General features: G+C 38.4%; 1 protein-coding gene across 1 annotated transcript in view; it reads right to left on the bottom strand.

Annotated features, from left to right (window-relative positions):
• Nucleotides 1-26,500, bottom strand: part of GORASP2 (golgi reassembly stacking protein 2) — a 35,116-nt gene extending 8,616 nt beyond the window's left edge. The window contains exons 1-6 of the mRNA XM_045868646.3: nucleotides 26,306-26,500; nucleotides 7,725-7,805; nucleotides 6,251-6,454; nucleotides 5,231-5,317; nucleotides 3,941-4,071; nucleotides 837-969 (exon numbers count right to left, since the gene is read on the bottom strand). Coding sequence (XP_045724602.1) covers nucleotides 837-969; nucleotides 3,941-4,071; nucleotides 5,231-5,317; nucleotides 6,251-6,454; nucleotides 7,725-7,805; nucleotides 26,306-26,368 — 699 coding nt within the window. The 5' untranslated portion in view covers nucleotides 26,369-26,500. The remainder of the gene's footprint in view (nucleotides 1-836; nucleotides 970-3,940; nucleotides 4,072-5,230; nucleotides 5,318-6,250; nucleotides 6,455-7,724; nucleotides 7,806-26,305) is intronic.
• Between the last annotated feature and the right edge of the window lie 372 nt (nucleotides 26,501-26,872).

Genomic DNA, 26,872 nt, shown 5'->3' with positions numbered 1-26,872 from the left:
GAATTGGGGATGGCCAAACTGTGTACCATAAAATGATAGTGGTGGCAGACCTTTCTTTACAATGGTAGCATTTTTCTTCTGGATGTTTGGTTTTTACTTATTCATGCAGACAAGAGTTAACTGTCCTGTGAGGCTTGCAGAGAAAACATTTTAAAAGCCTATAAGCCTGTGCAAATATCTTATTCTTTAAAAAGCCTCACTCTGATCCTATAAGAGTCCCCACACAGCATCTTGCTCTGCTTTCCCAGTTAAGTTTCTTGAAATAGTCAGCACCAGCTCTCATCATCACCTTATCACCAACTGTTTGCCCTCTGTCCCCTGTGATCAGATACCTGCACCCCGCCAGTCTCTGAAAGGCTCTCGTCCAGGACATGTGTTTTTCACTCCTCTCACCTGACTTCTCTCAACACCTCACAGAGTCGACATGCCTTTTTTTTCTTGAAGCTCTGTCCTCCCTTAGGACTTCTTCCAAGCTCCCTCTGCTGGATCCCCTTTCTGCCCATCCATTTAAATATGAGGAATGTTTAAGATTCCAGCCTCAGTCCTCTGACCCACCCGGGCCCAATCCCTTGACAATTTTTATCACTGTTCATTGGGTTAAATTACCCTCCCTTTGCTGATGATTCCCAAATCTGTGTCTCTAGCCTTGTGCTTGTTCCTGAAATCCAGATCCACAGGCTACCCATCTGGATATCCTAGAGGAACTTCAAATTCAACATGGTGAGCACTTAACTCCTCACCTGCCCCATCTCCAGGAGTGCTACCACCACACACACGGACACTTGACTTGTTTTACTGGGAACTGTGTGATGTCATCGGTAGTAAAGTTATCTTACCTCTGTAAACCCATCTTTAAGAGGAGTAATAGGTGTACCAGTCATCTGTCCTGGAAGAGAAATTTTCTTCCCTTCTTCAAACGGGCGTGTTGGTATTCGATGCAAATAACCGTATCCAATGCCACATCCTAGGCTATGAAAATATTTTTTTTCTTACATTTATTGTTATCAATCACAGCTTGCATTTCTCTGAGGTTTTGAAATACAAAACCAATTTCCATTCTTTTAAATAATGTCATCCTATCAGAGGACTCTTCTGACCACCCTTTATACAACAGTGTCTGTCCTTCCACCACAGACACTACCCTTACTCTCCTTTATTTTCTTCAAGCATTTATCATCATCTAACACACTGCACATTTATTTATTTTCTGTCTCCCCCAATAAAATGTTAAGGTCCTTGAGGGCAGAGACCTCACTTTGTTTACTGCCGTAACAGTTCCTGGCACATGGCAGACACTTAATAATTATTTGCTGAACGAATGACATACAGCCTTTTCACTGAAGAGCTTTAAGTACTTCTGTACGATGATGTCATTTACACAGCCCCTAGTTCTATTTCAGAACCTGACACAAATCAATCCAAATTCATCCAGATTCCTTCTACTTCATCCTCCCACTGCCACCAGAGGCATGTTTTTAATAAGACATAATCACACTGCTTCTTTTCATAGTCTGCTGGCCTCCCAATATTCCTTTTCCCTTTCTCCCTTTGGAGAATTACTTCTCTATGTTGTGTGCAGTGCTGGTGGGACTGTCCATCAGGGGGGCCTTGTCCAAACCAAGAAATGAATGGTTCATAACCCAAAGAAGCCAATCCACCTCTCTTGCCCATGACTACAAATCTTGGGAGTGACAGAAAAAACAGAAATGGCTTGATCCCTTCAGTAGAACCCTAATGAAAACTGCTAATTTCCTTCCTCCCTAACTCCCTAGCAGTGTTGAGTCCTGTCTCTTCCCATGGCTGATTCTTTAGCTGTTTCTCTGATTATAGGAGCAACTCCACAGCAATAAATCCATGTTTGCTTATGACAGCAACAGTTGGTTTCTACTGTTTGGAACCAATGACAGCCCCCCCCCCCCCCACGGGTACAGTGTTTCAGAGTCTCACTGCCCGAGGTGTTTCCAAATTTCCGACCATGGTAAGGCCCTTCACAATCAGATTCCACTTTAGGTTTCCATCATGATTGCTTTTATCTCCCAAACTATTTGATACTTTCTGAGAAGGCCACACACAGTTATCTCTATGCCTCTCTCCTGCCAAGGCATCTGTTATTTCTGTGGATACTACCACCACCAAAAGCTGGGAGAGCAAGCAGTGGCCAACTCCAGCTCTTCCTAATCCAAATCTGATTTTACACTGATGCTTCATATTACAAAATTACTTATTCCTTGGCTCACTTTTTGTCCCTTCTACCATCAAATCTGCAATCCTCACTGAACTAGATCTCAGATGGAGAGGAAGAAAGATAAAATAATTTAAATTGATCAATGATAGCCAACAATGTTCTTATTAGAATTAGTGATGTTCTTTGCAGTTGGACTTCACCATCAGCAGAATCTCTTCCTTGCACTTTGATTCTGTGTTTACCAAGTACTCTTGTGATGCTAATCTGACCTGAGTTATCTTCTAATGGGAGAGGGGAAATGTTTCTATTATAAACTAAAAATTTGCCATTCTAATAAATACAGTAGTTTCTCTACAAATTTAGTTTATATGAGGCAGTCCCTTGGAAGTGAGTCAATTCTGAATGCCTTGAGAAGATCATATTTCTGTGTGTTTACAAACCTGGACAATGGACAGTAACTTGATCAAGAATTGCCCCAGACAGTCCAGATTCTTTTTTTTTAAATTGTTACGTTAATCACCATACATTACATCATTAGTTTTTGATTAGTGTTCCATGACTGTTTACGTATAACACCCAGTGCTCCATGCAGTACGTGCCCTCTTTAATACCCATCACCACCAGGCTAACCCATCCCCCCACCCCTCTCCCCTCTAGACAGTTCAGATTCTTAAGATGTGATACCTCTATCTATTTTCTCAAACTGCAACAAGTTAGCATTCTGGTTGCAACATATAGTCAGCTACAGAATCTCAGGTAGTGTGGGGAAAGATATTATGAACAAATAGGGTCTTTCTCTGCCTGCCTCAACTAAGTCATCCTCTTCTCAACAAATGCTGGAACTTTTACAAAATATTTAGAAAAGTTTCCAAACCTTAGGCTTTCCTGTAATTATGGCTTATGCTCAAGAATTCCTCAATTAAATAAGGCTTTCAAAATAATGAAAAACTTGTACAATTTAAACAAAAGCTGAAAGACCTTTTAAAGGAGCAACTTTAAGTCTGCATGCTTTGGTTTGGCTTTTTGAAATTAGGGAACTGACTTGATGAACGGTCCTGGAAAATTGATTTTCTACAGTTTGCTTCTCTGCTTGGCTTGATAATCCTTCTAAGTTGCCCCTTTTTTTTTTCTTTTTTAAGATTTTATTTATTTGTCAGAGAGAAAGAGAGCACAAGCAGGGGGAGCGGCAGGCAGAGGGAGAAGCAGGCTCCCCACTGAGCAAGGAGCCTGATGCGGGACTAGATCCCAGGACCCCAGGACCATGACCTGAGCCGAAGGCAGATGCTTAACTGACTGAGTCACCTAGGCATCCCTCTAAGTTGCTTTTTATTTTTGTTGCAATTTTGTCTAATTTTTGGTTGAAATCAATCGGTCCATTTTTGAAAGCCAAGAGTTTTCACAAAATGCTAAGAAATTTCCCCAACAGCTAGAGAAAGTTACACTTGTATTGTCCCACTGTTGGGGAAGGGAACTGGGAAAATAAAACTGAAACTATTTTATTAAAATAACAAAATAAAACAAGACTGTTTGCTCTTAGATCAGTAAAGAAAAGAACCGTAGGTCTATACCACACTACCTAAATATGTGCTTTAAAAAAATGGATTACTGGTTTCAGTATTCTAGGTTAGCTCTTTCCTTTTCTCAACAGAAGACTTATAATAAACTATTAACTTGTTTCAAAATAAAAGCAATGATGTTTACAATATTTACTGGTAAGCTTAAGCAATCATAACTTAGTCTGAACAATGACCTTACCTGCCTTCTCCACCCCACGCAGAATTTGGTGTAATAATCACTTCTCGGCAGTTATCAGTGTCTGTATTATACACATAAAGTTTCAATGGTTTTGCTTCATGTGTTTCAATAAGGCTGAACAGATCTTCAGACTGCAAAAGCATCACAGGAGAAAAACATTTTTATGTTACTAAACTTTAGAACAGTGGGTCTCAAACCTGGCTAATATCAGAATCACCTGGAAAACTTTTTATAAAAAGTACAGATTGTAGGCCCTGCTGCTAGACATAAAACTCATTCCTTAAAACCAATACTCCAAAAAAGATTTCAAATATTTTACCTATCTCCTATGTGCAATGCCTTATCTCCAGTTCCCTAAGACCTAGTCAGCAATTTTAATAAAACTCTTCTACACCCAAATTCTATATATTCTGCTTTTAATCTTCATTATTTTCTTTTAAACATTTATTTCTTCATTTGAGAGAGAGCACAAGCCAGCGTGCACATGGGGTGGGATTGGCAGAGGGAGGGGGAGGGAGAGAATCTCATGCAGACTCCCCATGGAGACTGATACAGGGCTCGATCTCACGACCTTGAGATCATGTCCTGAACCAAAATCAAGACTTGGATCTTCAACTGACTGAGCCACCCAAGGTGCCCCTACTCTTCATTATTAAGACCTGGTTATCTGGGCCTCTTATTTTTCTTTCATTTTCGATTTAGCAATATATACTTCCACTAGCTAACAGACAAGGAAAAGGATCTAATATAGCTAAGTCAATTTTGTTCCCTTAAAAAGGGGTAGAGAAAATGAAATCAATAACCAAAATGAGCATCTGCTTTAGTCTTGAGGTATGTTAAGAGATTGGTTTATTTTTAAAGATTTATTTGAGAGAGACAGTGTACACACAAGAGTGGAAGGAGCAGGAGAGGGAGAGAATCTTCAAGCAGACTCCCCACTGAGCACAGAGCCCCACTCGGGGCTCCATCCCATGATTCCAAGATCATGACCTGAGCCAAAATCAAGAGCTAGACGCTCGACTGGGCCACCCAGGTGTTCCTGTTAAGAGATTTCTGTATATCATACACAAAATCTGTGCAATTGCCACATGGTATGTATTTTTCCTTACAGCTATACCTTATAAGACACCTCCTCCCATGTGTTCTGTTTACACCCTGATGTGTAAGTTATCTTGATTAGCAAAGACCTAAATTTCAACTCTAAATGTGAAATGTAAATTATACTTCTGAACCTATACATTAATGAGAAAATGTTATAGAACTTTCATTATTAATAAACACACCAATTACCTCATTCATGACTGTGTCTGCTCCAATGATATAATCACTGTGAGGTCTAAGACCTGCCAGTGCCGCAGGAGAATTTGATTCTACTTCCTAGAATAACACAAAAACACACCCCAAAATTAATGTATATAAAATAATCTTCCAAATTTACAGTTCACAGTCCTTAATTTTAGTGATTTAAAAAAACCCTTGTATTTCTTTTCCTTTCTTTCTTTCTTTTTTTAAAGATTTTCTTTTGTTCATTTGAGAGAGCACAAGCAGGGTGAGGAGCAAAGGGAGCAGCAGACTTGAGCAGTGAGGGGCAGGGGCAGAGGCAGAGGGAGAAGCAGACTCCCCACTGAGCAGGGAGCCCGATGCGGGGCTCGATCTTGGGCCCCCAGGATCATGACCTGAGCCGAAGGCAGGCGCTTAACTGACTGAGCCACCCAGGTACCCCATAAAACCCTTGTATTTCTTTTTTTTTTTTTTTTAAAGATTTTATTTATTTATTTGAGAGAGAGAAGGAGAGACAGAGAGCATGAGAGGGAGGAGGGTCAGAGGGAGAAGCAGACTCCCTGCTGAGCAAGGAGCCCGAAGCGGGACTCGATCCCGGGACTCCAGGATCATGACCTGAGCCGAAGGCAGTCGCTTAACCAACTGAGCCACCCAGGTGCCCAAACCCTTGTATTTCTATCTTGTTAGACATGTCAGATATCAGAAACTATAGAAAATATATATCTAAATCACAAACATAAAAATCACATACTTAATAAAAATATAAAATATTATTTTAGCTATCTGTAGCTATCTGCTTTGACATTTCTCCTTCTAATGGATGAATCACTAGAAAAATAGTTCTTAGGCATCTATATTTGCTTTTTCCTAAATTTTTAAAATCTGTTAACCCACAGCAATGAATTCTAATTTTCAAAAACCAAAAATAGCCTAATAATAATAATACCTCTACAATCCAACTTAGATGAAGACAGCACCCTTCTACTTCGTTTCGTAAACTATAAGTAACAGCTCATGGTTAATACCTACCAATACATGCCAAACATTTTCATTTGCCCCATCAAAGCTGCAGAAACGAATGCTCACTCCCAGCAAGCCCTGGCCGCCCCACATATTGCTGGGTGTGACGGACGTCTCTCGCAGCTCCAGTGTTTTACTACTGTAGATCAGCATTTTTACAGGCTTTTCAACATTTGCTTTCAGTAGATCCTTAAGAGTGTCATTATCTTTATTCTGTGAATACATAGAAATAATTTTTCTTAATAAATGAAAAAAATTAATGTTAATTAGCTTAAGCATCCTATGGCCCTATGGGAGTAATATTAATAACATAAATAAAACATCCAACAGGTAAAGCTGCCATTGACATTCAAATGTTCCTTGAAGAATGTCGAAAACTAGGAACAACTCCTCTATGTTACCAACTTCAGACTTTTTCTAATAGCTGACTATGGATTATGGATTTTGCAACCCAACATTGTTTGAAGTGATCTAGGGCTTTAGTGCTAAAAAACCAAAATACTCCACAAGAAGTCATATTACTAAGAGAGTTGGTATGACTTTGATTTTAAAATCTAAAACATCTGCTGAAGTTGTGGTGTAATTTTGGACAGCACTCCTAAATATACACTTTATTCATTTATTAGGAACTGGCAGGAAAGAAAAATGGGAAGTAGCACATTAAATATTTCATTACATAAGTGAATAAAGGCCATTATGCAGGAGATGCTGATAAATAATGAAGACTTAAAACTGCTGTAAAAAAACAAAACAAAACCAAGTAGCCACTGTCATAAGAATTTCCTTTGCTGAAATTATAATTCTTTTCCTTCAAGACTTTACTACAAGTAAACTGAAGCAACTTATAAAAGGTGGTTTTAAGTCTGTACTTTTGGAACATACCTATTTGGTTCTAAAAGCATTATTTATATATCATGAAATTAAGCTCCAAGCAAACTGATATGTTATTTGAGGAGTCTTTACTAATCCAAGCATACAAAGGTCTGAAATCATTGAAAAGGCAAACTTTTTCATCTTATTTCTACTTAAAAAAAAAACCTAAATATTCAACATATAAAAAGTCTCCTAATAAAAATATCAGGAGCTATTTCATTCTCCTAAGATAATCACTGAAGGGTGAGGTATAGTATTCTATATTTGACATTTTCATGTCTCCTTACATAGTTTTTATAAACTGGTATCATATGCCATATAATGTTTATAACTAATATCCACCCCAGATAATCGGAAAAATTCCATTTTTAAAAAAAAATGTTTTATTTATTTATTCATGAGAGTGAGAAAGAGAGAGAGAGGCAGAGGGAGAAGCAGGCTTCCCGCCTACCAGGGAACCCCATGTGGGACTAGATCCCAGAACCCTGGGATCATGACCTGAGCCGAAGGTAGACGCTTAACCATCTGAGCCACCCAGGTGCCCCTGAAAAATTCCATTTTTAAAAGATTACAAAATATTATAGTCAAAACTACAAAAAGTTTAACTTACTAATCTCGAACCATTAATAGAAACAATAAAATCAAAGAATGGCTCCAGTCCAGCTCTATGTCCTGGGGAATTTTCTTGTACCTGTGAAAACAAAAGTGGCAAAAATGTAAAATATAGAGCTTAATTAATAATTGTAAGCTAAATTTTAATACCTATCTATTTTCAGCAAAAATAGATTAATTTCACTAATAAGGAAATATAGGTAAAACACACGAGTTCTCTCATTTCTCTTCATCTCTCCCAGATAATGCCCTTGCACCTCCCTAAATTCTACCCATTCTTTAAATTCATCCAATATAGGAGGTTCTCTATGGTTCTATTTCACATCACCTACTTTTGGGGGGCAGGGGCAACCTTCCCAGGATATAGCACATGACATAACAGACAGTCATCACAACTGAGTGAAAAAGTCAAATTAATTTAGCAAGCATTTATTCCACTACTACTACTAGTAAGGCACCATTCAATTACAAAACTAATAGGAACATAGCTGCTTATGTCAAGATATTCATCATCTATTAAGGACAAGATAAGAAGAGGAAGGGAAGACAGAGGACACACAGCCCTCTAATAAACTGTAATACAAGACCAACGAGTTTAAGGGCTATAACGGAGGTACAAAGTTCCAAGGAGAAAATTAATTCTGACTGAAGAAGCTTCACAGAAAAAAAAAAAAAAAAAGACATCTGAACTGTGTTTTAAGTCGAGGGTTTTAAAGGTGAGGATGGATAAGGGGATAAGAAAGGACATCTGAAAGTTGAAATAATGAGTAAAAATCCAGGAGTCTGAAAACATGAGGTTAATACAGTATAGCTAGACAAGAGGATGGTGTGGGATAGAAATACAGAATTACAGATTTTGAAAATCAGAAAACCTACAATCCAGGGGATCTTTAAACTGAAGTCTGTGTGGATGGCTTCAGGGGAATACTGCAGCTCCTGAAATCATATGCAACATTTTGTATGAATCAGCAGTTTTCTGGGTATAAAGATCGACAGCTTTCATTAGATTCTCAAAGGGTTTCTCCAAATAAAGTGCTAAAACCAGATTTTGTGTAGTTCTTTTATGTACAGGTGAAGAAACCATCCCATGACTTGCCTGTGGTCCTGCTGGCTCATGGTAGAGGTTAAACTCGGAAGTGTATCTTACATCTATTAGTCCAGCAAGAAGGCTGGAAAGAAAGCATGGAGCCAGACTTAGAGGGGACTTTAAATGGAAGACTAAGATTACTTAGATTCTCAACAACTCAAATGTTTAGCATCCCAAATTTGAAATGGACTAAAATTAACTATTAAATTTTCTAAATTTACAGTAATAAAAATATTAGGAGCTATTAAGAGTAGTAATATGACAGAACAGAACAGCAAAAAGTTTATACAACACACTTTGCATTTTCTCTGAAATATTTTCATGTTTTAAGGACTTTTTGTTCTGACTGACATTATTTTGTACTGTCAAAACTATCCTATGAAAACCAGGTTTGCCTTGATATTTGCAGGCTGATGATCTATAACAGTCCTAACAGTTCTAAGAGTCAGTTCTGAAGTTACACAAATGATATACACATTCATCCATACATAAATCTGTAGCTATCTAAACAGTAACAAATCATTTTAATGCTTTCAAAATGAAACCCATACTGTTCCCAGAATCTGTCCTTCTAATACCAAACTTCTTGGACTAATGATACTTAAGCTTGGAATAATAATACATTCATTATTTCTTGGACTAAGGCTACCTTTTATTTATTTAAAACCAAATTACACTATCATTGCTTCTAAAGAAGCAAAACTAGGTCTTCATTTGTTACAGTAAGAAATAGTTGTCCATCATAAAGATGGTTCAATGCTTAACTTACTAAAACTGTTTAATCTTGCTTTACATAAATTTTCCTGCAAATTTGGGACTACATCACTTTTGAAAATTAAGTTAAATATCAAAGGGATTTATTATTTAGCTCTAATGAAAATAATCAGCACATGCTTGTTTAGTTTCTTTATATTCAGTTTTCTTAAATGGGGGAAATTTTATATTCTACGTATTACCAAGCAAAACGTCTAGAACTCAAAGTGGCAGGCAGATTTCTCCTCAAAAGGCAACTCTGAAAGGGAAACGGTGGCTGGCTGGAGCTATTATGAGAAGAAAAGTGAGGTCAAGTCACTGCTAGCTGGGGTGTGAAATGCCTATTAGGTGCCTAGCAAGTAGGTGTGAAATGCCTTGGGTATGAAAAGAGGATAATTACCATAGATCCATGGAGCCCCCTCACGGTGGAGTTTCTCATTTAGTAAGGTCCTTATCTAATCATCTAACTCTCTGAATATTTCCAAATGACCATTTTTTCTAGAAACCAACCAGTCCATTTGATCAGTTTCAGAATTTTCCACTGAGGCTGCCAAAAGTTTATCTTTTAGTTAAAAAGGGCCAAAGATAGTACTTTTGTAATGTTACCACCAACTGAGAAAGTTGATCCCACACACTGACGCTTATCATGCCACCCTCCGAGTATAAAGTTTTACCACTATTTGTTTAAAATGGAAAGTTTCCAATACCATTAGAAGTATTCTTCCCCGTAACTCAAAAGAGATTCAATAGCCAAATACGAATTCTAAAAATAATAAGCTTAAATAACCCTTTCTCTAATTTTATTTTTCTATTTGCATTTGCTACAAACATGGATCTCCTCTAATGGACGTTGAAATTAATTTCTTTCCTAAATTATTTACATCATTTGTACCAGCATTATGCTGGCAACTAGGTATCTTAATTACCAATAGAAAGCCAGCAGAGGGAGCCCTAGAAAATGTTCTCTTTGGCCCTAATACACTTAAAGGAAACTTCCTACATTTCATAGCATGGAAAATAATATCTACAACACAGCAAATTAAACATCCACACAGGTAAGTTTCTCTGGCAATAATATCCACTACCAAGAATCTCTTAGGCACCCAATCTTTCAAGCATCATATCATTACTTCAATTCTTTCTGTCCACTCTAATATCTAGTATCTTTCAATTGTTGATTCATTGCCAGCTTCCTTCAAACCACCTTAAATTAAAAAAACAAAACAAAACCCATCTATCTACCTACCTGGTCATTTAGCATTTATTATTGGGCCAAATATTACAGCAATTTAAGATGAACAGGTTAAATTGGAAAGTTTAATAGTTAAGATTTTACAAGATTTTGAAAAAATGCACAATGAAAAGATAACAGAATTCTAGAGCCTCAAACTCTGGTTTTGAGGCATGATTTTACCTACTTATTAGCTGTGTGAGCGTGGGAAAGTATATTTATCTTTCTGGGCCTCAGATTTTTCATTTTCAAGTAAAGGATAATGTCATCTACTTTACAAGAATACCACAGAGATTGAATGAGATCATGAAACGCTGAGCTGACATTATAAAACACTGAGCTAATAAGACTCTGACATATGATAGGAGTGTTACAAATCTTTTTTTTTTTTTTTTTTTTTTTTTTTTTTATGGTGTACCTGGCATGTTTGATGCTTGGAAGAAATCTTTTTTTTTTTAAGTTTATTTATTTAAGTAATCTCTACACCAACATGGGGCTGGAACTCAGGATCCCAAGATCAAGAGTCGCATACTCTTTTGACTGAACCAGGCAGGCACCCCAGGAGTCCTACAAATCTTAAACTCCTCTTCCTAACTCCATAATCACCACCTGAGGGCAAATCTTTATAACCAACGAATTCCTGGACCCACATTATTCTTCTAACCATGTATTGTCTTTCATCCCTTTTAAAAAAAAAAAAGGAAAGAAAAGACATAAAATGTTAACTAGCAAGAGGAGAGAAACCATCTTTTAAAATGTGTCTCTTAAAAATCAATTCCAGATGAACAGATTTGAAGATCAAATAATAAAACAAAAAAGAACAATTAAAAAAATAAAACCATAAAGGTAAAATGACAGAGCCTTTAGAGAAATACATAAGAGAGTATCTTTGAGATTTTCAAATATGAAAAGACTTCTTAAACTGGATACAAAAAGCACTAACCATAAACTAAAAAAATTTATAAACTAAACTATACTAAAATTACAAACTTCTCATCAAAAGACACAATTAAGACACTGAAAAGATAAAGTACACATCCAACAAAGGAACTGTATTCAGAACAGATTTAGAACTACTGCAAATCATTAAGAAAGAGACAGTAAAACCACAATGAGATAGGACTTCACATCCACAAGGTTGGCTAAAATAACGACAACAACAAGGGTTGGAAACAAACCCTCATACATTAATGGTGGGAATGTAAAATGGTGCAGTCACTGTGAAAACAGTTTGGCAGATCCTCAAATGTTAATGAGTTATCGTATGACCCAGCAATTCTACTCCTAGATATATAAACAAGAGAAATGAAAGCATGTGCACATAAAACCTGTACACAAATTTCATAGTTGCGTTATTCATAGGAGCCAGAAAGTAGAAACAACCCAATGTCCCTTAACTGATGAATGAATAAACAAAATGTGGTACACTCAAAGAATGAAATATTATTTGGCAATATAAAGGAATGAAGTATTCATGTTACAACATGAATGAACCTTGAAAACATTATGCTAAATCATGAAGACCACAGATTGTATGATTCCATTTATATGAAATGTCCAGAAAAGGCAAATCCACAGAAACAGAAAGTAGATTAGTGGTTGCCAGGGGCCAGGGGTAGGAGCAATGGGAAATAGCTGCTAATGGGTACAGTGTTTCTTTCTGGGGGTAATAAAAAGGTTCTGGAATTAGCTATTGATGATGATTGTGTAACTGTGAATATACTACTTTAAAAGGTTGAATTTGATGGTAGGTAAATCTTATCTCAATGAAGCTACCAAAAAAAAAAAAAACCCCAAAAAACCCTACACATAATCTAATGGGGAAATGGGGCCCCCCTTCGTTCTTCCCCCCCCCTTTTTTTTTAACATATAATGTATTATTTGCTTCAGAGGTACAGATCTGTGATTCAACAGTCTTGCATGCTTCACAGCGCTCACCATAGCACATACCCTCCCCAATGTCTCTTAATGGTTTGTCTCCCTCTCTGGTTTTGTCTTATTTTTTCCTCTCTTCCCCTATGATCCTCTGTTTTGTTTCTTAGATTCCACATATCAGTGAGATCATATGATAATTCCTTCTCTGATTGACTTATTTTGCTTAGCATAATACCTGCTAGTTCCATCCACATTGCTGAATGGCAAGATTTTATCTTTTTTCCTTGATGGCTGAGTAATAAGTCCATCTTCTTTATCCATTCATCTATCTATGGACATTGCTGCTATAAACACTGGGGTGCAGGTACCCCTTCGGATCACTACATTTCTATCTTTGGGGTAGATACCCAGTAGTGCAATTGCTGGGTCATAGGGCAGCTCTATTTTCAACTTTTGGAGGCACCTCCATACTGTTTTCCAGAGTGGCTGCACCAGCTTGCATTCCTACCAACAGTGTAAGAGGGTTCCCTTGAAATTTCCTGACTTGTTAATTTTAGTCATTCTGACCGTGTGAGGTGGCATCTCATTGTGTTTTTTGTTTTTTGACAGAGAAAGACACAGCGAGAGAGGGAACACAAGCCGGGGGAGTGGGAGAGGGAGAACAGGCTTCCCGTGGAGTGGGAGGAGCCTGATGTGGGGCTTGATCCCAGGACCCTGGGATCATGACCTGAGCCAAAGGCAGATGCTTAATGACTGAGCCACCTAGGCGCCCCTCTCTCATTGTGGTTTTGATTTGCATTTCCCTGATGAGTGATGTTGAGCACTTTTTCATGTGTCTGTCAGCCATTTGGAGGTCTTCTTGGAGAAATGTCTCTTCATGTCTTCTGCCCATTTCTTGATTGGATTATTTGTTCTCTGGGTGTTGAGTTTGATAAGTTCTTTATAGATATTGGATACTAGCCTTTTATCTGCTAAGTCATTTGCGAGTATCTTCTCCCATTCTGTCAGTTGTCTTTTGGTTTTGTTGACTGTTTCCTATGCTGTGCAAAAGCTTTTTATCTTGATGAAGTCCCAATAGTTCATTTTTGCCTTTGTGACCCTGGCCTTTTGGAGACCTGATAGCAAGATGTTGTTGCAGCCAAGGTCGAAGAGGTTGCTGCCTTTGTTATCCTCTAGGATTTTGATGGATTCCTGTCTCACATTGAGGTCTTTCATCCATTTTTTTTTTTTTAAAGATTTTATTTATTTGACAGCGAGAGAGGGAACATAAGCAGTGGGAGTGGGAAAGGGAGGAGCAGGCCTCCCGCGGAGCAGGGAGCCCAATGCGGGGCTCGATCCCAGGACCCTGGGATCATGACCCAAGCTGAAGGCAGACGCTTAACGACTGAGCCACCCAGGCGCCCCCTTTCATCCATTTTAAGTCTATTTTTGTGTATGGTGTAAGAAAATGGTCGTTTCAGTCTTCTGCATGTGGCTGTCCAATTTTCCCAACACCGTTTGTTAAAGGGGCTTTTTTCCACTGGATATTCTTTCCTGCTTTGTCAAAGATTAGTTGACCATAGAGTTGAGGGTACATTTCTGGGCTCTCTATTCTGCTTCATTGATGTATGTGTCTATTTTTGTGCCAGTACCATACTGTCTTGATGATGACAGCTTTGTAATAGAGCTGGAAGTCCGGAATTGTGATGCCGCCAGCTTTGCTTTTCTTTTTCAACATTCCTTTGGCTATTAGGATCTTTTCTGGTTCCATACAAATTTTAGGATTATTTTTTCCAGCTGAAAAAAGTTGATGGTATTTTGATAGGGATTGCACTGAATGTGTAGATTGCTCTAGGTAACACAGACATTTTAACAATATTTGTTCTTCCAATCCATGAGCATGGAATATTTTTCCATTTCTTTGTGTCTTCCTCAATTTCTTTCGTGAGTGTTCTATAGTTTTCTAAGTACAGATCCTCTGCCTCTTGGGTTAGGTTTATTCCTAGATATCACATGGTTTTGGGTGCAATTGTAAATGGGATCGACTCCTTAATTTATCTTTCTTCTGTCTCATTGTTAGTGTATAGAAATGCAACTGATTTCTGTGCATTGATTTTTATGTCCTCCACTTGCTGAATTCGTGTATGAGTTCTAGCAATTCTGGGGTGGAGTCTTTGGGTTTTCCACATAGAGTATATCATCTGCAAAGAGTGAGAGTTTGACTTCTTCTTTGCTGATTTGGAAGCCTTTTATTTCTTTTTGTTGTCTGATTGCTGAGGCTAGGACTTCTAGTACTATGCTGAACAGCAGTGGTGAGAGTGGACATCCCTGCCTTGTTCCTAACCTTAGGGGAAAAGTTCTGTTTTTCCCCACTGAAAATGATATTCATGTGGGCTTTTCATATATGGCTTTTAGGATATTTAGGTATGTTCCCTCTATCCCTACACTGTGAAGAGTTTTAGTCAAAAAAGGATGCTGTCCTTTGTCAAATGCTTTTTCTGCATCATTCTTTTATTTATGTAGTGTATCACATTGATTTGCAGATGTCGAACCACCCCTGCAGCCCAGGAATAAATCCCACTTGGTTGTGGTGAATAATCATTTTAATGTACTGCTGGATCTGATTGGCTAGTATCTTGATGAGAATTTTTGCATCCATGTTCATCAGGGATATTGGTCTGTAATTCTCCTTTTTGGTGGGGTCTTTGTCTGGTTTTGGGATCAAGGTAATGCTGGCCTCATAGGAAGAGTTTGGAAGTTTTCCTTCCATTTCTGTTTTCTCAAATAGCTTCAGAAGAATAGGTATTAGTTCTGCTTTAAATATTTGGTAGAACTCCCCTGGGAAGCCATCTGGTCCTGCGCTCTTGTTTGTGAGATTTTTGATTACTGCTTCAATTTCCTTGCTGGTTATGGGTCTGTTCAGGTTTTCTATTTCTTCCTGGTTCAGTTTTGGTAGTTGATACGTCTCTGGGAATGCATCCATTTCTGCCAGATTGCCTAATTTGTTGGCATATAGTTTCTCATAATATGCTCTTATAATTGTATTTCTTTGGTGTTGGTTGTGATCTCTCCTCTTTCATTCACGATTTTTATTTATTTGGGTCATTTCTCTTTTCTTTTTGATAAGTCTGGCCAGGGGTTTATCAATCTTACTCTTTCAAAGAACCAGCTCCTAGTTTCATTGATCTGTTCTACTGTTCTTTTGGTTTTTATTTCCATGATTTCTGCTCTAATCTTTATCAATTCTCTTCTCCTGCTGCGTTTAGGCTTTATTTGTTGTTCTTTCTCCAGCTCCTTTAGGTAGAAGGTTAAGTTGTGTATTTGAGACCTTTCTTGTTTCTTGAGAAAGGCTTGTATTGCTATATACTTCCCTCTTAGGACTGTCTTTGCTGCAACCCAAAGGTTTTGAACAGTTGTGTTTTCATTTTCATTGGTTTCCATGAATTTTTTAAATTCTTCTTTAATCTCCTGGTTGATCCATTCATTCTTTAGTAGGATGCTCTTAGTTTCAGGACCACTCTTTATAGTCTATTTACATTTACATCGTTTGGCTACTTGATTTCCAAGCCACCAATAGACTGAGAATAGCCAAAAGAACTGAAAGAGATGCTACTGCCACTTGATTTTAGCAAAAAATTATAGCTGGCAGAAAATGAGAATAAAAATTTCAAAACTCAAAAACCAAAAGTAAGAAAAAGCACCAGTGTTAAGCCACTTACCAAATTCTACATAGTGAGTATGTACTATGCACTTATGAAAAAGGTTTAATTGTGCAGTGCCTGGGTGGCTCAGTCGGTTAAGGTTTGGCTCTTAAATCGGCTCAGTTCATAATCTCAGGGTTGTGAGATCAAGCCCCGTGTCAGGCTCCATGCCCTGTGTGGAATCTGCTTGAGATTCCCCATCCCATGGGCACACTCTCTCTCTTTCTCATAAATAAATCTTAAAAAAAAAAAAAGTTGTGATTGTGTCTTGTTTTAGGGAATGCAGATTAAAAAAAAGTTCTCTGCCTTGAAGCTGTTTTTAGAAGTTTTTGCAATTATAGAAATCTGTACATGTGCTGTCCAAATACAGTAGCCACTAGCCACACATGAAATGTGGCTTTGTGACCATGGAACTGAATTTTTAACTTCATTTAACTTAAATAATTTACATCTAAGTTTAAACAGCCATATGTGGCTAGAGGCTACCGTACTGGACACCAACAGTCTAGGTGCTAAGGACATGATTTGTATTCCAATACAAATATAATACAGCATATGGATGTCATCACAACAATTAAGATATGAAGAGGCTAAAATATATTTAGCATCTGTCAATGATGATGGGAAGCATGAAATACATTTTACAAACAGACTCGCATATAACATTCTTGATACTAAAAGCAGTAAATAATCCATTTGAAGTAAGAAATTGACTCTACACAAATCCATTCCCTGAGAGTTCTAACAAGCATGCTTAAGTTCCACTTTTTCCAATTCTTCTCAGGCCTCATGGTTTACTTTGAACAATTAAGAAATATCATACAGCAGGTGAAAATACTAAAGAGTAGTTATGCTTACAAATGAATGACAAAAATAAATGTTACCAAAACACGGACAGGTAGAATAAATTATGAACACAATTACTGGCACTTACAGGAGTTGAACTTTAAATTTGGAGGTTATCTTACCAATATAAAAATCACAACATGAAAGAAATACTTCCTTCATAAACACTCTAGAAAAAACAGGTACAATAAGCAAGACAAAACCTTTTACTCAAGAAGCAAAAAATGAGAACCTATGACAGAAACTGCACAGTGAAGGGGTATCCATCCCCATTACATAAAAAGAAATTAGCATAAAAAAAAGAAATTAGCATCCATGATTAGAAGCTGGACTTAGAATCACCAACTATATATAAATTCTTCTTAAAGTGGTGTCATTCAACTACTCCAGGGAGTTTCAGGGCTCTGAAATTAATTTAGTGGGTCATTATAGAACAAACATCAAAATAAGAAAACATCAGAATAGATAAAATATAAAAAACTCATGACTTAATAACAGTCATTATTTTGCATGAAATGTAGTAGGATACACCAGTTGCAATGGAAAGTAAGTTTCTTACTTTGATCTGTAATAAAGTTTGAAAAACAGCCCTAAGAGATACCATTAACTGTTTTGTCCAAACAACCTCCAGGTAATAAATGCAATTGAACTTTTGGCTTTTCTCTCACCTTCTGATCCTGGATCACTGGAAAGTTTTACCAGATTTAGCATGGATTTTTCTTTGTGTACAGACCTAATTGTTCTATACTGGTTGCTTTCCAATGAAGCATCCATCTCTTCTGGGATTAAAAGTGCAATAGTACTTTATACTAGGTTTGGGTCATTTTACATGAACCGCTCTCTCTTTTAAATCTTGGCTTGGGGACAGAGGGACAGCACAGTAGAAGGGAAGAAAAGTTTGGGTGGATTCAGGGGAAGACGTTCTCTCAACTCCATCAGTCATTTATATACTTCCAGCTGAGGAGTACAGAACTGCCACCTTAATGTAACACAGAAAAGAGATTGTGAAGCTACTTTCAGAACGCAGGATATCATCAAAGTAGGCATTTTATAAGGTGATACACAAAGATACACTTACTCACACTTCTGGCTAGTATGTGAATTATTTCTCTTAAGTTTTCTAACCATGGAGATGTTTCCATAAAATGGGCTCAATGGAATATGTAACTGTCTCCTCTTTATTACTGCACCACCAATTCCTTCACATATAAAAGGTAGTTAAGTTCCTCTGAATGACTTTTTGTCTACACCATCAACTCCTCTAACTCTCAATTTAATGTCAACACTCTCACTTTTGTACTATTTTTAAAAACAGCAGGGATGTTAAGTAAGACTAAAAATCAAGTTCAATCCAAGTATCAATGATGACTCATTCCAACTATACACACAAAGCCTCATGTTATACGTATATGCCTGGGTGATCAAAATGATGGGAAAAGACTTGGGAATGTGATATGATAAAAATAAACCCTAAATCCTTCAGTTATAAAAAAGGCACTTTTGGAGTGGGGCGGGGGAGCTCTTCTATGTCTGAAAAGGACCAGTTTTCTTGACATAAATATGTGGAAATTATTTTGACCAGAAGAGTTCAAAGCTTTACTTGCTAAAACATTCTCACATGTTCTACCAAAATAACTCAGAGAGCATGTTTTTTCTGACTGACCCTATGATGTAATTTATAACATATGAAGCAATTTGAAATAAAATTCTAATGGTAACTAAAAGGACATTAAAACCTATCAGCATACAATAACTTAGAAAAGGTCTGTGTATCAGGAAAATGATGTTGAAAGAAACTGAAGTCTACTCTAAAAGAAGCAAAAATTCTGACAACCTGTCACCAAATTTTATAATCTTCAAATACCAACTTAGGTATTGGTTTCTTAGGGAACGAAAACTTGCTGCGTGACCTTAGGCAATAATCCTTCTGTGCTCCTTTTCTTTAGCTATAAAGTGAGGAGGTTGAGAAGACAGTTTCTAAAACTGAATGACTCCCCATGAAATAAGTCTAACCTGCCGCTAAGCTACCTATAGCTTCTACAGTGTAGATCAAACCCAACAACAGTATTTTAATTACATACTCTTTTAGAATTTTTAATTAATGTGTTTAGTATCACTGTGATGCTAAGCAATGAAAAGGACACTGGTACTCACCTAACTTTTAAAAAAGACAAAATTTCCTTAAAAATGAGGATCCTTAAAAATTAGCAGGCAAATAAATAAAATTAATGGGTCAGATCTGATCCCAAACTTACGCTTTAGGTTTTTTTAAGATTTATTTAAGTAATCCCTACACCCCATGTGGGGCTTGAACTCACAACCCCAAGATCAAGAGTCACATGCTCTTCCAACTGAGCCAGCCAGGTGCCCCAAAACTTAAGCAGTAAAGTATAGGGTTAAGTACACAGACAAAAAGTAGCTACTGAATTATCAAGTAAATGTAAATGCTACCCAATATGCTTAGAGGTCTATTTTAACCAGTACTGCCACTACAATAGTGGTTCTCAATGGGTGATACAATAATGCAGATGCTAGTAATAAAAGCATCTGCTAACATTTATTGAGTCTTTATCATATTCCAGACCCTATGCTAAGCTAAATGCTTTATTATGGAATATCTCATTTAATCCTTGGGATAACCAATGAGGTAGACCTCACTGTTTTATTTTTTTTTCATATTTCCCAATTTTAATTTTTAAATTATTATTTTTTTTACTTTATTTTATTTTTCTAATTAACATATAATGTATTATTGGTTTCAGAGGTACGGGTCTGTGATTCATCAGTCTTATAGAATACCCAGTGACAACACTAGAAGCTTAAGGGCGAGGCCTTCTATAAGGTGGCAGCAGGCCAGAAAAAAAATAATGTGCTCAATTCTTTTCAAAATATTTCATATACAGTATTTAATATGGTTTTTAGTACAAAAGGTGGAGGGGACACTACTATTATCCTCACTTTTCAGATAAAAATAATAGAGCTCAAAGAAGTTCAAAGGTTTGCCCAAGAAAACACAACAATGGAGCTGACACTAGGATCCAGTGATTCCCAAGAGTGGTCTCTGGTGGTCTACTCTGAAGTCTCTCAATATATTCACGTCTACCAGGTGACAAGGTTCCTTATTGCTGATTATGTGCTGGAATGTTCTCTCATCGGTGCTTAAAACAAAAACAACCCTTAGCATCATTCTCTTCATGCTGCAGTAAATTTATTTGCAATGCCAAGAGGGACAATGTCTAGTCTCTCAGAGTAACTATTTTGGTTCTGCATGCTGTTTGGAGGAAAAAAAAAAAAGCCATCTTACTTAATCACACCTCTGAAGGCAATCTACAGTTATATACTGAAGTACGTATCAAACCTTTACAGATAAATATTTTCTAGTTCAGATTAGTATTAAGGAAATCAATCAAAATAACATAATCCTTTTAGCACAGTATTAAAGCCAGCAAAATGTACTGAAACTAATGGCTATTCTAAGGTCAATTCTTTTTTTCCCTAAGTTCTATTCTTATGAAAATTTCAGCGGTATTATTTAAAAAAGCCCTGTCAGTATCTGACCCAGAAAACACTACAGCCAGTGCTGTGCACTCTACTACTTACTGACCAGAACAGAAACTGTAATTATACACCAACAGTAGGTTTCCCCAAATAAGGATCCTGAGGATGACAGTCCATACACTGAAACACTCTTCATCACAAAATATAAAAGTGTACATAAACAGTGTAACACTGATTTGTTCAAGGTTTATTAATATCAGGAAAAGTTTATGTTCAATGATAATTACAATTCCTGAAAATGTGTAAGGTTCACATACATTCACTGTATTCTATGGCATTTATGAACTGAAATAATCTGATTCCTACACTTGAAAGGAATTTCAAACAATGTTTATTAAACAACTTCATAGTCCTTAAGATTTTATCTTTAACTAATCTCTACACCCAATGTGGGGCTCAAACCCACAACCCAGAATCAAGAATTACATGCTCTACCAACTGAGATAGCCAGGTGCCCCAAATGCCCAACATGGGGCTCGAACTCACAACCCTGACATCGAGAGTCACATGCTGTAGACGGAGCCAGCCAAGCACCTGTATTCATAGTCTTTTAGTAGGAGAGATCAATTTTGGGAGATCATAATCTTTAGGTGGGTGTTTATAAAGCTTTCGATTACAACTTTATATTTGAAAAACACCAAATAACCCAAGTTTTCCTTTTATATCCACTGTTTTCAGAGTGAGTGAGGAGAGAAGACGGTAGTAGTGAGGTTTTTGTTTTTCAAATGGGGCATGAATTTAAAAAGTTCAAGAAACACTGTGTTAGTGGATAAAATTATGACTATCAAATGTTAGGAATTCCCTTTCTCAAAATAAGTACCAAGTTGAAATCCTGCAGGATTTCATGTAAATTAGTGAGACACCATTAAAAAAAGGACAGATCCATGTAATAGTAGCTATGTCTAGGTATTTCATTTTCTTTTTTTTTTTTTTTTAAGATTTTATTTGAGAGCGAGAGCATGAATCGGGGAGGGGCACAGGGAGAGAGGGAAGCAGAATCCCTGCTGAGCAGGGAGCCCAACATGGGAGTCACCCCAGGACGCTGGAATCATGACCTGAGCCCAAGGCAAATGCCCAACCGACTGAGCTACCCAAGGCACCCTCCATTTTCTACGGAAATAATTCTACTGTCACTTTCTCCTCTAAGAAGAGTATTTAATGCTGCCCAGTCTATAGCAAACAGCTCTGGAGATAAAGGCCTATTATTATACTGGAGACATACTTCATCTCAATGGCCTTTCCTTCAAAACATCCATCATCTCAGAATCTCTCTTGAAGGAAATGACAAGGAATAGTGAACATAACATTTTCCATGTCCCCAAAGTGGTGTGAACATTGGTTCCAGAATGTCCTCAGATAACCCACATCTCAAAGAATATTAAGTGTAGAATGCAATTAATCTGAATATTCAAATTTCGAAACAAATCTTATAATGGGCATCAATGAGGCAACTCCAAAAATGTAATTTTGAAAACGGCCTTATATGGTTTACAGTCATTAAAAGAGAATCTAGGCAAGAATTCTGTATTCAACATACTTCAACTTTAGTAACTTCTAACAAAACTAAGAAGCCCTGGCTAACATTTTTCCTGCCTGATGTTAAGATTGGAGAGTGGGAATAAAAGTGGTACTCATGATGAACATGGAATTGGACTTATTGCATAAGGGAATCTGAACTATAATGGTATTTTTAAAAGAAGGCTTCTGGGGGCACCTGGGTGGTTCAGATGGTTAAGCGTATGCCTTTGGCTCAGGTCATGATCTCAGTGTCCTGGGACTGAGCCCCGCATCGGGTTCCCTGCTCAGTGGGGAGTCCGCTTTTCCCTCTCCCTCTGCCGATCCCCCTGCTCATGCTCTTTCTCTCTCAAATAAACAAATAAATTAAAACAAATAAAAGAAGGCTTCTGAACAAATTTAAAAATTTCCAGTAAGAGTCCACCTTTTATAAATATCTTTTAATTATTTTGTGAATATACAAATATTTCATGACCACTGTGGAAATTTTAGAAAATATACTGAAGTTTAGAAGGAATATAAAAATGTCACCATTCACCAATAATCCTTTTTAATATCCTGGCTTATTACCTTTCCACTTTATGTTCCTGGCACTCGACTGTACATGCACCCACACAGAGAGGCAGACCTACGGCCACAGAGTGCTGTGAAATACCATTTTCATGAACATATGGCATTTCAATCTGCAGTTAGGGCCTGATTTATTTACCAGTTCCTCAGCTACTGGATATTTAGGTAGTAACCAACATCTTATGATAATTTCAGACCACACTGTACTCGAATATGTCCTATCATTCAAAATATTTGTGAAAGATGGCTAAGCGGCACGGTTAAGCACAGGAAAATACTTCAGAAGTATTTACTTTTAGATGATAGAATTATAATTCAGATTCTTTGTTATACTTTTTTAACTTATCTAAAAGATCTGTAATGAACACGTGTTATCAGAAAACAATATAATAATCTACTAAAATGAAGATCAACGTTTGTATAAATAAACATTAAGATTCAATAATTTGGGAAAATGTACATTTTAAGTGAAAACAAAGGTAGGATTTAAGGTGAACATGTACTGGTGACAGCAAAGACTAGAAAAATTAAATGTCCATCACCAGGAGGTGCTGTTTAAACTGTGGTACAACAAACTACTGCGGAGCTAAGTGAAACCAAGAGGCAGATCTCTATGTGCTGCTATGGAAAGACTGCCAAGATGATTATCAAATAAGAAGACCGGGGGGGGGGGGGGGGAACAGTATGTATCTTATGATTCCAACAGTTACAAAAGGAAACAGAAAGAGTGAAGGGGGGCAGAATTCTTTTACAGGCATAAAACTTTTCTGAAAAGATACTTAAACTACAGTAGTTACTTCTAGGGTAGGAATGGGGAATTGGATATACAGTATGATCACAACCTGAAAATGTTCATCAATATATAAATGTATAATACATAAAAAGGAAAGTACACCGCTCACAGCAGAGAATCTGAAACTACTTCAAGGCTGTCCCCTAAAAAACTGAAAAAGCAGAATCTACCAATGGATATGGAAAATAGAAAAAAATGTAAATTTCAATCTATGTGAATTGTAAGGACTTGGAAATAATAATAAAACAGCAGTGGACATGGATGTCACTATAATTATTATTTCAAACCCAAACAAGTTTTTATTACTAACAAGTTTTTATTACTATTACTAACAAGTTTTTATTACCAGGGAATCGATTATTAAAGAAAACAAACTTCTAATGAAATCATTCTAGAACGTGTTAACATGAGTGATTTTCTTCCAAGGTTATCTTACAATATTTATTCTAGTTTACAAGCTCAGTAATCCAGCGGTGAACTACATCACTGTATATTTAGGCCATAATAAATGAAAGGAAGATTTTTCTATTATGTTCAGATTTAACATAGTACTTTCCCCTCTAAAAACAAAGACAGCTGGAAACCAAGGACAGTGTGGGTTAGGAACTCTAAAACATTTAAAAAATTCTCCTAAGCCAGATGGTCATTACTATTTTAAAGCGCCCTCTAATAAAACCTGAGTAAGATTTCATCTTTTGCAACATTTATGCTCCAGATGCAGACTGGAAACGAAGGTTGTCCCTAGTGCTTCTGAAAATCAGATTTATAGATTAATAACACATCTGCACTACTGAATATATAGGAGAGCTGATTTACTAAGATGCACCAATGTAAAGAAAACATACTTCAACTTACTTTGCATGGAACATAGACATTAATAGAAGCCATTCAATTGCAATCCTTTCGATGTGTACATCTTTCTAACAGACTTTTAAAAACTCAAGTATGCTGTTTTACTGAGTGCATGTATCATTAAAATATCATGAATCCCCAAAGATTCATGGCCACAATCAGCCACTGTGAGAATCAGCTGGTAATACCAGATATCACACCCCAGGGTAGAATACTCAAAATCAAACCAGATAATAGAAAAGTACTGCCACTAAACTTTCACTTTACATTTGGATCTGACATTTCTCCTTCAATTTCTCCCACCGGTGTGGCTCTTGGGGTTGGCTTAGCTGAAGGAAATATGCTTTGCTTATTTTCTAGGAAAATCATCCTTTCCCACCAATAGTGAGGCTTCAAGAGATTTTTAGTAGAGTGGAGAGGCAACAAGACATGATAATCCTAAAGATCAGAAAGGTCATCAATCACAGTGCTATCACACCCATATCTGGGTAATTCACTTTAACAATGTTGTCTCAAGGGGCACCTGGGTGGCTCAGTCGTTAAGCGTCTGCCTTCGGCTCAGGTCATGATCCCGGGGTCCTGGGATCGAGCCCTGCATTGGGCTCCCTGCTCCGTGGGAAGCCTGCTTCTCCCTCTCCCACTCCCCCTGCTTGTGTTCCCTCTCGCTGTGTCTCTCTGTCAAATAAATAAAATCTTAAAAAAAAAAAAAAAGAATGTTGTCTCCCCCAAAACATGGGATCTAAGGCAGAAAATGACTGTAAGCACCAGAAAGTACGGTTTCTCACTTTCAGTGAAAATGTTCTTGCCTGTGAGCAGCTAACATTTAGTGACACTCTATCACGTCCTGAAATGGTGCTACAGATTGGGGCCACTTTTCTGACAATCCATCACGTTAACCACTCACGCAGGTGTCACACCACATAACCGTCAATGCTACTTTTAAAGACTTCCAGTTCTATAAAACCCACATGCTTTGCAACAACTTAGGTTGCTCATAAGCAAGGGCTTACCTAATGTTTTTTGAGATACTATGCTTCTCCATCCTGGTGACTGAGGCTGCTTTCCTTTGTTTACCTAGATTTTTTTTTTTTTTTAGAAGTTCCTCTCCATTACCTTTTACCTTAAACCTCAATCTCCACCACACCCTTAGAACAGAACGGAAGATCCCCCCCACCAGGAAATGTGGAAAAAGAGGGTTGGAAAGGTCGGGAGCGACCCGGGAGAGGAAAAACTCCTACAAAATCAAGTAAATTTAAGTCCGTCAAACCTACTTCTGGGCCATTTCATTTTGTTTGCCTAACTGGCTTTTCCGGACATCCAGAAAGCGCCGAGGTGAATTAACACTTGCCGTCGCATCCCCCGCGTCTAGCTTGCGAGCTCCAGGCTTCATTTTCTCAGAAAACTCAAATGCTACCTTCACCATCACCTTTTCTGCAGACTTTGCCCCCAAACCTTTCCTAACTTTGTAAGCTAAGAATTAAGAGAGAAGGGACAGAGAAGGCCGTAACGAGAAAAAGATTGTCCCTCCGCCCTCCGCCCCCCACCCCCCGGCTGGGCCGCCTCCCGATCAAGTGGCCGGCTACCGCCCAGGCTCCACCCCGTCCTCCCAGTGCAGCGGACCCCGCGTCCGGAGCGCTCTGGGGAGGCGGGATACGAGCGGCCTCCTGAACCGGCCTCGGTTAAGGCAGCGCCCGCGGCCGCCGCTCTTCTTCGGGGTCGGGCCTAGCTGTCCCGGGAAGGGGCCCGTCGGGGCCTCTGCCTCCCGCGGCCGGACCCCGCCTCCAGCCTGCCTTTCCCGAGCCGTCGTCGGAGCCCTTACCCGAAGGACGTGGTAGCCTTCCGTGCCCCCGCCAGGGATCTCGACGCTCTGCGAGGACCCCATGGCGGCGGGCGATTAGTGTGGATCCGCGCTGCTCCCCGCCCCCCGCGCGCTCCGCTCCTCCGCGTAGCACTTGGGACGTGGCACTCGCTGCCGCCGGAGAGCCGGGCCGCACTGCCCGCCGGGAGAGCGTCGCCGCGGCACCCACGGCCGCTGTGACGCCGCAGACAGCGCCACCTGCCGCAAATCACCGGAAGGGGCCTGAACACGCGCGGGCGGGGAGGGGCTTACTGGTGCTCGCGACACTGCAGAAATACAGTTCCTCCAGTCTCGGCCTCTTGCTACGGATCCTTGAGTTGGACAAGCTTTATCCAGACGCGTTCCCACTCGCCCGAAGGAACCATTGCTTTGTCGTAGCTCCCCCTGGTGGCCAGAGGCAGGGAAAGGGCTGCTACTGAAAAGAGCAGGGTGGGTACAAACAGCTCTCTGTTCTCCACGTTCATAGGTCTTGTCCCAGATTGTAAAGAGGTTGATGGTGCCTGTCTGTGGGCTGGATCCCGCATCCGC

The sequence above is a fragment of the Mirounga angustirostris genome, unplaced genomic scaffold (genome assembly GCF_029215605.1).
Source record: "Mirounga angustirostris isolate CCGP_5_RB_7025 unplaced genomic scaffold, mMirAng1.0.hap1 SCAF_3, whole genome shotgun sequence".
Lineage (NCBI taxonomy): Eukaryota > Metazoa > Chordata > Mammalia > Carnivora > Phocidae > Mirounga > Mirounga angustirostris.
Note: the sequence above shows the minus strand (reverse complement) of the source record. Positions and strands in the feature narration are given on the sequence as shown.